Source organism: Zalophus californianus, chromosome 9 (genome assembly GCF_009762305.2).
Source record: "Zalophus californianus isolate mZalCal1 chromosome 9, mZalCal1.pri.v2, whole genome shotgun sequence".
In the NCBI taxonomy this organism is placed as follows: domain Eukaryota; kingdom Metazoa; phylum Chordata; class Mammalia; order Carnivora; family Otariidae; genus Zalophus; species Zalophus californianus.
Genome location: NC_045603.1, coordinates 26,191,091 through 26,206,149, shown reverse-complemented (window position 1 = coordinate 26,206,149; position 15,059 = coordinate 26,191,091). Strand labels below are relative to the sequence as shown.

The following is a 15,059-nucleotide window of genomic DNA, read 5'->3' as shown; positions in this document are numbered from 1 at the left end:
CTGCACACCGCCCTTGTTTGCACCGAAGACAACCCACTCCTCCTGGGCCAGCTGCAGGACCGGAACCAGAAGGAGGAAGAGCTGGGGCTGGGGGGGGAGGGGGGGCTGCCCACATCGAGAAGGCTTCTCCAGAAAAGCTTGTCAACCAGCAGCTGGCAAGAAGAGACCCCTTCCTTCTGAACAGCCTCTCACAGGAGACAGCAGTAGTTTTATAAGCAGTTCTCCGGTGGTTTGGGTGGCAATTTCCCCCTTTTCATTCCAACCCAAACTGTACACGCCGACTGCACTCACAACGCTGGGAGGCTACTAAGATGCTCTGTTGTTAAACAACGGACCCCCTGATTGTTTTTTAAGGAACAGAAATTTAATCTCCAAGATGCAAAAAAAAAATCAAATGATAAGCAGAAAACTCTTCCAATTTGCCACACCTCTCTTCCATCCCTGATTATTTGTTCCTAAAGTCTGAGGATCATTACCAACAGTAAACCTACCTTTGCAATGTCCTAGATCAACCTTTGATACGGAACTCATTGGAAACAAATTACTTGAAGACAAATTACTTGAAGAAACCCGCTCAAGTATTTTCATGTCCAGGAAATGAAAGATTGTATGTGTTTTGCAGCAATGCTCAGAAACCTTCATTGGCACAGGCGCACAAACACACAGTCACAAACTGAACACACTTTCCCATGAGATCAGGCAGCTCCCAGGGGCAGAACGGGGGCGAGATGGAACACGCGCCACCCCATGGGGAGCCCTGGCTCGGTCAGCCCGGGCGGTGTCCCGGGATGGCGGGAGGAGCCCTGGCTGGTACACATGTCCACTTCCCCGCGCTTCCTCTCCCAGCCCCGCGGCTCGGGGGCAGTCACCACGCCCGTCTTTCTCATGGTGGAGACACAGTGGCTGACACTGTCGCACACAGTCTGTGTTGCGGAGCCCCAAGCTTCCAGGAAAGGGAGGGTTTGAGGATATCCACCTGTCAGAAGACTCGGTGTGAGAGTACAAAGTCTGGTTAGAGGCGGGGCAGCTTCCTATTGCCAGGGGAGTGGGCGGAGAACCAGCTCGGCCTCCAGCCAGGAGCTGGTCGCTCCAACCCAGGTATTTGCTCGTCTCTCAAATTCCACACGCTGCATCCCCATTTTTAAAGAACCTAGCAATACAGGCTTTGGTGGTGCATGAGATTAGGCCATTTAAATACCTAAAAACCCACGGGGCGATGAGAGAGCACTTGGGGCAAGCACGAAAATCATCTGAATTTCTTTCAAGCACCTCATAAGCTATGAATGACCACCAAGCTCTACAGTTCATATTTGGAGAGGCTGGCTGAAACAGGAGAGCGGGTGGAGAGACTTACCGCACACCACATGACAAATCAGAGAGCAGTCCGGGATCGGCAACCAGCACACCTTCCTGCCCGAGAGGCACTGGAAACTGCAGGGCAGGCTGGATATTTCAACAGCACCTACCATATGACTCACCCCGGGCTCTGGAGATATTGCCCACATATCTCTGGGTATTCCTGTGTTTGCCTCAGAGAAACTCCACGCCCTGCACCGTGACCAACACGACGGCCAGCAATCAGATACTGTGTTCAACCCACCCCTGGATAAATGGGCTCTTTGTGCTGCCAGAAGATGCACATTCTCTATGTGGGCGGTGGGGGGGGCGGGGCGCGGACTAGAAGGAGGTTCTGCTATCCCACAACTCTGGGATGGCAAGAAGACCCCAGAAGACACCTAGTCTGGCACTCCTGGTTTGCTGATGAGGAAATGGGTTCAATTCAACAAACTCTGGCTGGGCAGAGTCTGTGCAAAGCAGTGAACGGAGCACAGGAAACACCAACACGAATGATGGCAGAGGGAGCAGGAAATGGCCCCCACGACTCGGGAAGGGCAAAGGCTCAGAAGAAGTGAGAGGAGTCAGGAGACTCCTCTGTGGCCTCATTCACGAGGCAGAGGCTCACTGGTGCCTCTGCGTGTCAGGCTCAGCGAGGCGTGCTAGTGTCGGAGGGGGCACAGTCCCCCTGGCCCCCGCCCTCAGTCTAGCAGCCAGGGAAACAATGGCAGCCTCTGAGGAAAGCCCTGAGTGTACTTGGTGCTGTCCGGCAGCCCGGGGGCAGCGAGGAGGAATGGGGGAAAGGGACCATGGTGATGCGAGGCAGGAAGGAAGCGACTTGTCACTCAGAAGGTGCTTCAGGTAAAGGGAGTTCTGAGAACTGGTCAGCCAGACAGCAGGTAAGGACTTGGAGGATTCAACTCAAGGTCAAGAAGGCAGAACTGGAGGGGCGCCAGGGCGGTTCAGTCGGTTAAGCGTCTGCCTTCGGCTAAGGTCATGATCCTGGAGTCCTGGGATCGAGCCCCGTATCGGGCTCCCTGCTCGGCGGGGAGTCTGCTTCTCCCTCTGGCCCTCCCCCCTCTCATGTGCTCTCTCTCATTCTCGCTCTCTCAAATAAAATATAAAATAAAATAAAATAAAATAAAATAAAATAAAATATAAAATAAAATAAACAAAATAAATAAAATAAAATAAAATAATAAAATAAAATAAAATAAAATAAAATCTTTAAAAAAAAAAAAGGCAGAACTGGGTCAGCAGATGGCAGGGATCAGACCTTGAGGGTTCCCATGAAATCGTGCTAGGGTGTTTGATTTCACCCAGTAGGGCCACACGTGGCAGCTGCTAAGGGAAGTGGGATGACCAGACCCCAGTCTCAGGCAGGTGCCTCTGGGGGAACCATCCGGTGGGACACGCTGGCACCTGCTGTAGGAATCGAAGGCCAGAGTTAGCGGAGGCTGGACAGGGTAGTGGCAGGGAAGGAGAGAACGGCGCTTGAGGTACACCAAGGAGGCCGCATCAAAAAGATACGCCCCCAACTGGCTGTGGGGTTAAAAGGGAGCCTCAAGGAGAACCCCATTTCTCCTTCATGCCTTCTGGTGGCCAGCACGATCATTCACAAGGCAGAAAACTGGGGAGAGGCAGGAGGAGGAGACTGGGGGTAGAGGAGGGCTCAGCTCCAGACGTGGATGGATTCGAGGTTCCGGTGGGACACCCAGGTAACTACAGGTGCCCAGATGAGCGCTCAGAGAGAGGAAGGAGCTGAGAACCGGAGCCCGCCGCCACAGTGCCTGGGGGCAGCTTACTGAGGGGGTGTGCACGGACTTGAAAGGTCAGGCAGATCTGATCAAATCCCCGCTGCCATTTAGTAGCTATACGACCTTGGGCAAATAAATTAATCTTTTTGAGACTCTGACCTCATCTGAGGAAATTCCTCCTAGAAATTATGAAATCAGAAAAGGAACTGCTGTCATACCACACACGAGGTATTTCATATCTTTTCCTGCCCTTTTGTGATCGTATACTGCTTCACGTTATAATAATTCAAATACTAACCCTGCAAAAGATTACAAGCTTTCCTGCTGTCATTTATCTTTAAATCCCTTTTGACCTCCCTTGTATGAACAGATTCTCAAATAGGTGAATTGCCATAAGTCACATGAAAAAATCAGGCCAGGGTGCCTGGGTAGCTTAGTCGGTTAAGTATCTGCCTTGGGCTCAGGTCATGATCCCAGGGTCCTGGGATAGGCTCAGCGGGGAGCCTGCTTCTCCCTCTCCCTCTGAGGGTTTTCAAAAAAAATCAGGCCAGAATGGTCAGAGAACCAGGGGTTTCCTGCCCTTCACATTAAGTAACAAATGCAAAGATTTCAAGACTGTTGTGTGGTTTTAGTGGTATCGATTTAATTCCGTGTTGGGGGGGGTGTGATGGAAGAGAGAAGGGCACTGGGGTTTGGAAACAAGAATACTGTCATTATAATAAAGCCTAGTCTACAGAACTTTACTCTTTATATAAACCTGTACTGTAATATTTAAGAGGAAGAGTGTCTACCAAAGTTAATATTGCATAGCCTCTATCCTCTCGCTCAGTTCAAATAAAGGTCTTAAACAAATATTAAAAATAAATCTAGCAAATGGATCTTGCCTTAAACTAAATGTTAAATCAATACCATACTTTTTATATAAGAAAAATATATTTTCTCTGCTGGACTCATTTTGCTTATTCTATTTATAACTCTTAAAATGAACATCTTAAAACTACAGGTAAGATTTAAAAATCAGACTGCCCACTAAGGCATACAGAATTCAATTCCACATAGCCAAGCTCATTCATTTTTCTTCTGGTTTTGCCTTCAAATTTGGGCTCCAATTTGTCTTACCTCTTTATATGGCTGCCGTCCTAGTCTGAAAATACCTTGGTCACTGGACATTTTCTGTTATCTCCAACTTACTTGCTAAAACACATTCACAATCGCCTCTCCCTTCCTTCCCAGTCCTTCCCTGGTAGCTTCGGACACCCATGCCTTCATCCACAGCCCAGCTCTGCGTACCCACTTCATGGCTGTGTCCCGGTCATAAATATCTCAAAATAATTCACTCAAGTTTGTAATATAAAATTACTTGACAATCACCCCCAGACTCTCTAGTAGTTGGCTCATTTAATAAGTTTGATTAAACACAGAGCATGATTCAATTCAGAGCTATCTTCAGAACTTGTTTGATTCCTGGCTGTCTTCCGCCTGACCACATGTGGTCTGGCTCAAGCATGACCAGTTTGAGAGGGCACTTTGGTCCCTGAGTGCCGAGACAGAGCATGTACCCACTCGTCAACACACCAGCTCTAACCTGAGGTTCCTATCGCTCCCAGACTGTCTGGACTCTGGATGGTTCCCTTTAAATTCACAATATACCTGGCCGCCTTCTTAACCAGAATCTAAGATTTCTACTCTTACAGGCCTATAGATCCAGGGTGTCTCCTAGTTCTTTGCCTTGAATAGACCTGAACTTCCCAGACTGAACCGATTCACCTCATCTTCTGTGTGTCTCAAAGATCCTCTCGAAGCTCGCTGCCTGTAGGAGGTACAATGAAGGAGGTGGAGCCAGATAAGAGGGCATCTGCCGCAAAGCTGAGCAGCCCCAGGGCACAGAGTTCCTGATCTGCGTTAGGTATCTCTCAGACACTAGGAGAGGCACGCAGTCTGGGTCAGTAGACTACTGAGAAGGAATTCTTTCAATTTAAACGTTACTTTGAAACACACACACCCCTAACTAGACCATGACTTGCATTAGAGGTTATGAATAACGAAGAGCATCTCATCACCACGATGCCTCACTCACAGCCGTCCTACCGCATCTGCCAAAGGAGCTGCTCATATTCAGGGAAGAGTGTACCATAATCTAGAGCATCATTTTCTCACTATCACATTATGCTCCAAGACTGTCGTACTTTCTTCAGAACCCAATTCAGGTTCTGTGACCTCATGTGACCCAAAGAATTCTACTGGCAAATTCAGGGTTAATTGCTTGCTTTACTAAGCTCTTTCTCCATTCTATTCTCCCTCCCTCCCTCCCTTAGCCACCTTTTAAATTCTTCTTGTTTATGAAATATCTTTATTAATTCCTTAGACCAGCAGCCCTGGGGTAAGTCTCAGGTTTTGTGTAAGTAGACAAGGATAGTTAGCTGCTCACCTGCTGGATCAAAATAACCTGGGGTAGGAAAGTCTTTTGAAAATAAAAGATTTCACCAGTTAAGTTGGTAAAACTTTGGAAAGACCTTCTGTTCCCCTCTTTCCATATTTAAAAGACACATTCCCCATGACCTAACAATTTCACTTTTAGAAATTTAACCGTATATGGTTAAATAAATAATGGATAGATTCATTTTGTGCACAAGACATTTCTGTAAGGATACATAAGAAACAACAGTTTTTATCTGTGGGTATAAAGACTGTAAGTTAGAACATTTTCCACCTTATGTCCTTTATGGGATTTTTTTCTATAAACTTGCATTCTTTAAATTACCTAGTTAATAGGAAAAAAGTGAACCTTCATAATTTAGGCTTAAAGTGCTACATTCTTCATTTAACAATGTTATTCAATCTTTGTTAAGCAGGAAACAGAACAAACAAGGCACAAACAGAAACTCAAGAGATCAGATACACGTGAAAATGTGTTTGCTCTAGCAGCTGATTTCATCTTTCAACTGCAGGAACTCTTAAGAGTCTCAGATCTGTTTGTTTGTTTTTTCCTCAAGCACCTGCTATATGTGTTATAGACTCTTCTATAATCTAAATGGCTTGATTAAACCATGAACCTTGTGCTAAACATGTGTTTACACTTAAGATCAGTTTTACTCTGGAAATTGGGGTGATATTGGGAAGAGAGAGAAGCCTCCCTTTGTCAAACCTTAAAAAGAATTACACACACCCTCAAATTAAAAAAAAAAAAAAAAAAAAGACTAAAGCCCAGGCCCTTTATAGGACTTACTGAATCTCTGGGTCTGGGAGTCCAATCTCTATATATTTTTTTAAAAGATTTTATTTATTTATTTTGACAGAGAGAGAGAGACAGCGAGAGAGGGAACACAAGCAGGGGGAGTGGGAGAGGGAGAAGAAGGCTTCCCGCTGAGCAGAGAGCCAGATGCAGGGATCATGACCTGAGACGCTTAACAACCAAGCCACCAAGGTGCCCCAATCTCTACATTTTGAACAAGCTCCCCAGCTAAGTCCTGTGTTGCTGGTACTGCCTCGTGCACACCGGAGGTAACTACGCTTAGCAAACACTATGTCTTATCCAAAGGGAACAACATAGCATAGAGCAGAAAATTCTGTGAACAAAGGTGTTCACTATTACACAACTCCGAAGCTTTTTTAAAAAATAACTTTTTTTAAAAAAGACTTTTATTTATTTATTTAGGGAGCATGAGCGACAAGGAGCAGAGGGAGAGGGAAGGAGAGAACCTCAAACAGGCTCTATGCTCAGCACAGAGCCCAAAGCAGGGCTCAACCTCACGACCCTGAGATCATGACCTCAGCTGAAATCAAGAGTTGGACGCTTAACCGGCTGAGCCACCCAGGTGTCCCTAAAATAACTTTTTAAAAAAGTGATACGGTGTTTGGAATTAGCACTGGGTGTATGCAGAACCCTCCAGGCCCGGTCATCAACCCAACTCTTCCGGCTCGTTTGTGGTTGTCAGGGGCAATATGGGGAAGAGCCATCTTTGGGGCTGGGAGGGAGTTCAAATAGCGTAGACCAGTGTTTTTCAAATTATGGCTGCAACCAACCACCTGATTCCTGGGCCCTGCCTGACCAACGGTGCAGGGGCCGAACCTGCCGATGTGCATCAGACAGCCTCCTTTATCCCCCCCACCTCTGCCCTATTCTTATACCCAGTACAGTTTCATTAACTCCTAAGCTAGTCCGCTATTTCCTGAACACCCCATTGTAAGACCACCTCAGGCCCCTGCTATCCCAGCCCCACCCCAGACTTAGTGAATCAAAATCTCTAATAGAGGTTTCATGTGTTAAACCAGTGCCCCAAGTTATTCTTAAAAATGGGGAGGTTTGGGACTCACCAATTTAGGTCAAACTCATTTTAAAATAAAGAAACCAAGGCCCCATGAAGTTGAATTATTTCCCTGAGGACTTGATACCTGATTAATGATAGCTGGGACACCAAAAACCTGGTGAGCTAATTCTTTCCTCTCATACCAGCAGTACTTATTAATGTTTATCATGAGTACCTGTGCAGTTTCTGATTCACCATGAGGAGGCTGTGACTAATGAAGTTTGAACCCAGAGGGCATGTCAGAACATCTATCTTCCCCTTGGAGCTTTTCCACTTTCAATATCAGGATGAGGAGAAATATAAAAACCGCACATCTGATAGAAAAGTAAAGACAGCCCTACACATTTATAACCAGATGAGGAGGATTCGAAAGTCTCGCTATTCTCCAAATATTAGAACCTTTAGCAAAAAGGACTCTAATAAATCACACACTTCCGGTTAGAGCACCAGCCTGCACCTTGCTGTGGGAGAGGGGGAGGCGCGGCGTCTCCTGCAGAGACTACAACCTCATCCTGGAACCAGTATCTCCACACCTATCAACAAGGAACCGAACCGGCAAGAGAAACAAAACCCCCAGCTTGGAATGCGCACAGCAAGTTTTCATTCAGGGGGAGTTCAATCGAGTTATAATTGTCTCTAATCGGCCCTCCCACGCGCTCTCACAATTTACAGCTGTAATCAGTTCCACAAAGAATGAGCTAAATTTCTTTTCTACCTTTGAAATCAGAATCATCTCCGGTTAGGCTCTTAACCATTACTGTTTTGATTTCTTTTTTAATATACCAAGGTATAAGAAAAGGATGAATGAACGAATAAAAGCAAAGATTCACGCAGATCTTTTGGAAATAAGCACTGATCCCTATGACCTAATGATAACTCAGTGGGATTTAAATTTGTAACAGGGACCGATGCCAACTTGGGGAACCATTCCGTTCCAGGGCACGCCATCCAAAAAACACATTCATCTGGTCAGACATTTTCCATACTCCGATTTTTATCTTTCTTGGCATGCTCGACTCTTCTCTAATAAAGTCACAACCCTCTGTTGCCATGGAACCCAATCAGACATGGAGCCTGTTACTATGACTTCCCTGCGAGTCTAAAAAAAGACCCAGTGACCAAAAGAACAGCCCTCACTTAAAAAAAAAAAAAAATCCAAGGCAAAGAGGCTCCAAAAAATGACCCAATCCTTTTATATCCATTGAAGTTTAAGCTTTCATGCAGGCCAACTTGAACTCTGGAGACAAAGCTAGCCAGTGTTTTATAAAAATTTTTCAGCCGGGACATCCCACAGAAGGCAATTTTATAAATAAGTACCTGGCAAAGAATGTAAAACTGTTTTTAGCATTTCTTCTTCTTCTTTTTTTAATTCTAGGCAAGCTTCCTTAAATTTGAGTAGCTGTTTACCAAACATATGTCAATCAGCAGCTACCAAATTGCAATATTCATTTCCACCAATACTTAATTTTTGCCAAAAAGCTCAGTATTTCTCTGGAAAGAAAAGATAAGCAAAACGGTATAATCGACCCTGTGTTCTGTCATATCTGGAGCTGGACTAAACCTGGAGAAAAGAATATGAGACTTACAGCAGAGGGAGTGAAGGAAAGAGAATTAACAAGTGTGGAGTGCTGCCCATGGGCTGGGCAATTTTATGTCATCGTGGGAACCCTGCAACAGAGGCACTTCTGTGTCTCTCTCACAGATAAGGTACCAAGGCTCCGGGAGCTTAAGAGCTTGCTCAAGCTGCCATGCTAGAATGGTGTCTGTCTTCCAAAGCCCAAGCTATCCATTCATTCAACCAACATTTATTTCTGGCCTCACAGGTGCTATGCATTTTGTTTGGCTTCTTGTTCTTTTTTTTATTTATTTGAGAGAGAGAATGAGATAGAAAGAGAGAACATGAGAGGGAGGAGGGTCAGAGGGAGAAGCGGACTCCCCACCGAGCAGGGAGCCCGATGCGGGACTCGATCCCGGGACTCCAGGATCATGACCTGAGCGAAAGGCAGTCGCCTAACCAACTGAGCCACCCAGGCACCCTCGGCTTCTTGTTCTTTATGATAGAACTTGCAGCCCATAAAGCTTGTCTGTGAAGAGGGCGTGGAGTCTATCTGTACCGGTCCAAGGGGCCAGTTGGGGCCGTACCCCTTTATAATAAGCACCGTATCTGCACAGCAGCAGCCAACCCTTGGGAGAGTCATCAGTAAATGCCCTGGCCACTTAAATAAGATGACAAGGGGCCAGACACCCTCTACCATCCCTCAAAAGACTGGCTGCTGAGGAGGACTTCCAGCCGCGGACTCTGCAGTGGGGAGGACCCCGAAGCTCCAGGTGCCTGGTCTTGTGCAATTTTAGTAATGAAGTAAAAGCCACGCCATGCAAACTCACAAGTTATTCTACCTAACACTGGTTTGGGAGAACTGATTTCAAGAAATGACTAGTAAGAAGGAATATGGAGGCGCCTGGCTGGCTTAGTCGGAAGAACATGGGATTCTTGATCTCAGGGCCAGGAGTTCAAGCCCCATGTTGGGTAGAGAGCTTACTTTAAAAGAGAGAGATTTAAAGAAGGGATATATAAAAGCATGGAAATTAATTTAGAAGTTATATTATTAATCACACCAGCCTTTTCAGCTAGAGGCAATCCACCTATTTCATCATATAATAAATACAACTACTTCCGTTAAAAGAAATTTCAAAAACCAAAAAAAAAAAAAAAAAAAACCAACACAAGACCACAAAGAGATGCCACTTCCACCCGCCAGGAGGGCTATAATCACAGGACAGCAGTAAGAAGCACTGGCGAAGATGTGGAGAAACTGGAGTGCTGGTCCATTGCTGGCAGGAACGCAGTTGGGGACGTGGTGGGGACACGGTGGGGACGCAGACCGGTACAGCTGCTGGGGAGACACTCTGGCAGATCCTCAAAAGGTGGAGCACAGAACTCCCAGGCGGGCCAGCATTTCTACTCCTTGGCACGGACCCAAGACAAAAGCAAGCCTAAGCCCACCCAGACACTCGTACAGGGATGTTTAGGGCAATACAGCAATCCTAACAGCCCCAAACCGGAAACAACCAACCCAAGTGTGCTTCAGCTGATGAGTGGATCAACAAAACGCAGGACGGCCATGCAATGGAAGGTTATTTGGCAATAAAAAGGACTGAAATGCTGACACATGCTACAACAAGGATGAATCTTGGAAACTTGGCGCTGACTGAAAGAAGCCAGGCACAAAAGACCACATTACATCTGATTCCATTTACAGAAAATCTCCAGGACAGGCAAATCCAGAGGAACAGAAGGTAAGTTAGTGGCTGGAGCGGCCTGGGGGCTTGGGAGGGAGGAAATGGAGAGTGACTGCTAATGGGTCTGGAGTGTTTTGGGGGGTGATGAAAATGTTCCCAAATGGATTGTGGTGGTGATTGCACAACTCTGCAGATATACTAAAATCCATGCAATCATACACTTTTAAATGAGGGAATTGTATGGTATGTGCACTGTAGCTCAATAAAGCTGTTATTTAAAAGAACAAAAAGGGAAAAAACAACACAACCAGTTTTTTGTTTTGTTTTTGGTTGCCCTATTAAATAAGAAAACAGCCCAAGCGAAGAGACTGCCTGACCTTGGGACAAGTTGTTTGTCTCTGGGGGTCTCTGTGCCTCGTTAAGGAAACAAGACTCATGTCTGAACCAGAAGCTCTCTTCTAGCTCCCTCGAGGTGGAAAAACCACTTGTATGAACACCTCTCGGTGTTCAAACAAGGGGAGTCAGACCACCTACTCTAGCGGAATCTTTCCAAGCTTCCTTGGTCCGATTCTTCCCTTCACCCCCATGTTTCCAATCCTCAACCGATTTCTGAGCATCTGCTACATGTAAGTCTTGATGCTAGACCGTTTTCATGACCTCTAGTTCTCAAGCCCACAGTCCACAGGGGAGGTTAAGTATCATTCTCATTGTACAGATGCGGAACAGACTCAAAGATGATGCAGGTGGCCACGTGGCAGAGAGAGGATTTGAACTCAGAACCAAAGTCTGCTTGTTTCTCTTCCTCTTACACCTGGGTTTTTCAAACTGGCTCCACAGGCATATTCTTGGAACTTCCATGGGTTTGCTACAAGCGATTTTAAATGATGTATTTATTTGGATGGCAAAGAATATTAACATAACCGTATTGGGAGATCACAGAGATAACCAGCTGTTAATCAGTTACTATGCTGAGATTTCAAGACCTTCTGTACGTTTATTCACGCTGGGCTCAAGTATTAGTATTTCTTTGGTCAGTAGGAAACACGATGGCTATCAGTTTCCTGGGACTGCACCATAAATTGGGTGGCTTAAAACAACAGAAATTTATTGTCTCAGTTCTGGAAGCCTGAAATCAAGGTGTCAGCAAGGCCAGGCTCCCCCTGAGGGTGCTAGGGAAGGAACCGTTCCAGGCCTCTCCACCAGCTTCCAACAACCTCATCAGGTGTTCCCTGGCCTGTAGTTAAACCACACCGATCTTCGGTCAGTCCTCACATTGTAGGTGCTCTCCCGGGGTCTTCTGTGCACGCCTGTCTCCAAATCCCCTCTTTTTAGAGACCAGTCATACTGGGTTACAGCCGATCCTAATGACCTCATTTTATTTTGACTTGGTTCCTTCTGTGAAGACCCTATTTCCCAGCAAGGTCATATTCTGAAGTTCTGGGGGTGAGGGCTTTGTAAAGGCAAACTCACTCCTGTGTCTTCTCTCACCCTACTACCACACTGCTGGTCACCACACAAACCTCCAACACCAGCTGCATATCCTACAATTCAACTCCATTCCGACACTATCCACCTGCAGACAGCATCCGATCACACAGGTTAAGGGATCAGTACTACAAGTCCGCCAACCCCTGCTTCAGCCACCAATCTCCAGTCCAGATTGTCACCTGTATTTCTGACCCATTGGCTACAGACCCAGAGGCTCCCATGACCCTCTCCCTGGTTCCATTAATTTGCTAGAGTGGCTCACAGACTCAGGAAGACGTTTACTCAATTACCAGTTTATTATAAAAGGATATAACTCAGGAATAGCCAAACAGAAGAGATGCACAGGCAGGGTCCAGGGAAAGGACGCAGAGCTCCCATGCACTCTCTCAGAGCCACTCTCCCTGCATCTCCATGTGTTCATCAATCTGGAAGCTCTCCACACCCCAACCTCTGGGGCTTTCATGGAGGCTTCATTATGAAGCCATGCTAGATTAAACCATTGGCCACTGGCGATTATATCAACCTCCAGCCCCTCTCCCCTCCCGAGAGGTGGGAGGTGGGACTGAAAATTTCATTCTACTCCTCAAGGTTGGTTCCCCTGGCAACGAGCCCCATCCTTACGGGCTTCCCAAAAGTCGCTTCATTAGCAAACTCCACCGCGTTTGAAAGGGGCTTGCTATATAAATCACAAAGACTCCCATTTCACTTTTATCATTACAATCACTTAGGAAATTCCAAAGGTTTTAGGAGCTTTGTGTCAGAGATGGAAACAAAGACCAAATATATACAGTTGATCTTTGAACAACAGGAGTTGGAACGACACGAGTCCACTTACACGTGGATTTTTTACAGTGCAGTACCGTGTATGTGTTTTCTCTTCCTTATGATTTTCTTAGTAACATTTTCTTTTCCCTAACATATTTATTGTAAGAATACAATATGTGATATATACATATGACCTATAAAATATGTGTTAATCAACTGTTTAGGTTATCAGTAAGGCTGCCGGTCAACAGTGGAGTACGTGTAGTTATTTTTTGGGGGGGGGACCAAAGTTACACATGGATTTTCCACTGTGGGAAGGGGGGTGTCGGTGCCCCTAACCCTGCACTGTTCAAGGGTCAACTGTATTTATTATAAATCACAATATCACAGACTTCAACATCTCGTTTTGAGGGGACACATTTCAACCCATAACCCTGACTTTAAATGTAAATGATGCAGCATTTCCAGATGAAGGTCAAAGGGTCTCACAGTGAAAGAAGGTGTCATACACAAAATTTTTCCAACAGGAGAGTTAACGGATTGAGCCTTTCCACATCATAACAGGTGAAAGAAGCATTCCAAATGCAAAAGAAAACCTGCCTGTATGGATTTAGATTATCTGCATATTAAGAGAGTGTGAACTTAAATGGTTACTAGCTTTGTATTTTTTATGCATTTGAAGGTTTTCATAATAAAATGTTCAGGGAAAATTGCCTTAGACTGTTGAGGAAATCTAATGAAATCTTTATTCTTAACACCTAAATAAAAACACCAATTAGTATCTCTGAACAAACACTTCTCTATAAGCCAAGAGCAAGGAAAAGATAAATTTTAAAATATGAAAATAAGGTATGTGTTTTCCTAATTAGACTTATTTATATAACAAATGTAGCCAATGCCTTAACTTGTCATTTGATGTCCTTAAACAATGAACTCTGAAAAGAAAGTCCTGCTATCTGTTGGGAGTGTATAATCTCAAATATTACACTAGTATTTATGCATGAAATTCTTAATGCATCCTTTTCTTCCCCGTTTCCTTCCATTTCCCTATGTATCCAAACATTTATTGTGCGTTCTGTGCCAAGCACAGAAGATGCAGTCCCTGCCCACTTTCTGGTGGGGAGAGACACAAGTGACAAGAATATGGAAGTTCACAACAGACTTGGGCACAGGTTGGGTGGGGAGAACCCAAGTCAGGTGGGAGATGAGAATGGGAGTCAGGGAAGACGCTTTCAGTACGTTATCTTGGAAGCCTTCAACACCCTTCTAAAGAAAGAATTATACTTATTTTTTACATGAGGAAACCGGCTCAAACTGGTTGAGGAAATGGTCGAATGTGAGCTCACACAGCGTGGAAGAATTTAAAACCCAGGCCTAGCCTCCCCAGGGCGCTGGTACCACACTGCCCCTCCGAACTCTAGGCACACGGAAGGAGGGCTTGAAAATGGCCTGCGTTTAGAAGATCTGACCACTTCTCATCACCTCCACTGCTAGCACCCTCATCCAAGGCACTGTCACCGTGCCCCACACGTCCCTCGACACCAGCTCACACCCACCTTTAATCCGGGAGTCCAGGCAAATTTGGAAAACATAAAGCAGCCTCCCGCTACCCCCGGGACCCCGTGTCCTCACTCAGCTCCTGCCACGTGGCCCCACGGATGCGCCTCACCTACAACAGGCATACCCCTGTCCCAGGGAGTCCCTGCTTGCTGTTCCCTCTCCCTGGAATGCAATTCCCCTTACAGACCTGCATGGCTTACTTCCTCAGGTCCTTCCTCAGTGACACCTCTGGGAAGAGCTTTCCTTGAGTTTCCTATTTACAACTGCTTCTTTATACTCCCACCCCTCGGGTCTCCCCAGCCCCCTTGCCGTGATTTATGTTTGAACACTGTACCTACCACCATTTAACATAATGTGTATTTTACCTATTGGTCTGGTCCGTCAACCTTGCCTTACCAGAATATGAGCTTGATGAGGGCAATTTTTGCTTTGATTCCTGGGATGCCTGGCACATAGTATGTGCTCAGTACGTATTTGTTGAATTAGGCTGAAAGCAGAATGGTTACGAGCACGATTCATACCTGGGCTGCTTATGACTGGGCTCTCGCACATACCACATTCCCGACCTGGTGAAAGGGAGTCATCAGGAGACACCTGCAGTACGGGG

At 45.8% G+C, this 15,059-nt stretch overlaps 1 protein-coding gene across 12 annotated transcripts in view; it reads right to left on the bottom strand.

The window, feature by feature from the left end:
- The window catches only part of TMCC3 (transmembrane and coiled-coil domain family 3), a 295,326-nt gene that overhangs the window by 36,878 nt on the left and 243,389 nt on the right, over positions 1-15,059 (bottom strand). Inside the window, exon 1 of one of the 12 annotated variants that reach the window (XM_027593437.2) lies at positions 1,355-1,499. The exons of the other annotated variants lie outside the window; for them this stretch is intronic. Coding sequence (XP_027449238.2) covers positions 1,355-1,366 — 12 coding nt within the window. The 5' untranslated portion in view covers positions 1,367-1,499. Of the gene's footprint in view, positions 1-1,354; positions 1,500-15,059 lie in introns of those variants that run through there. 12 annotated transcript variants of the gene reach the window in all.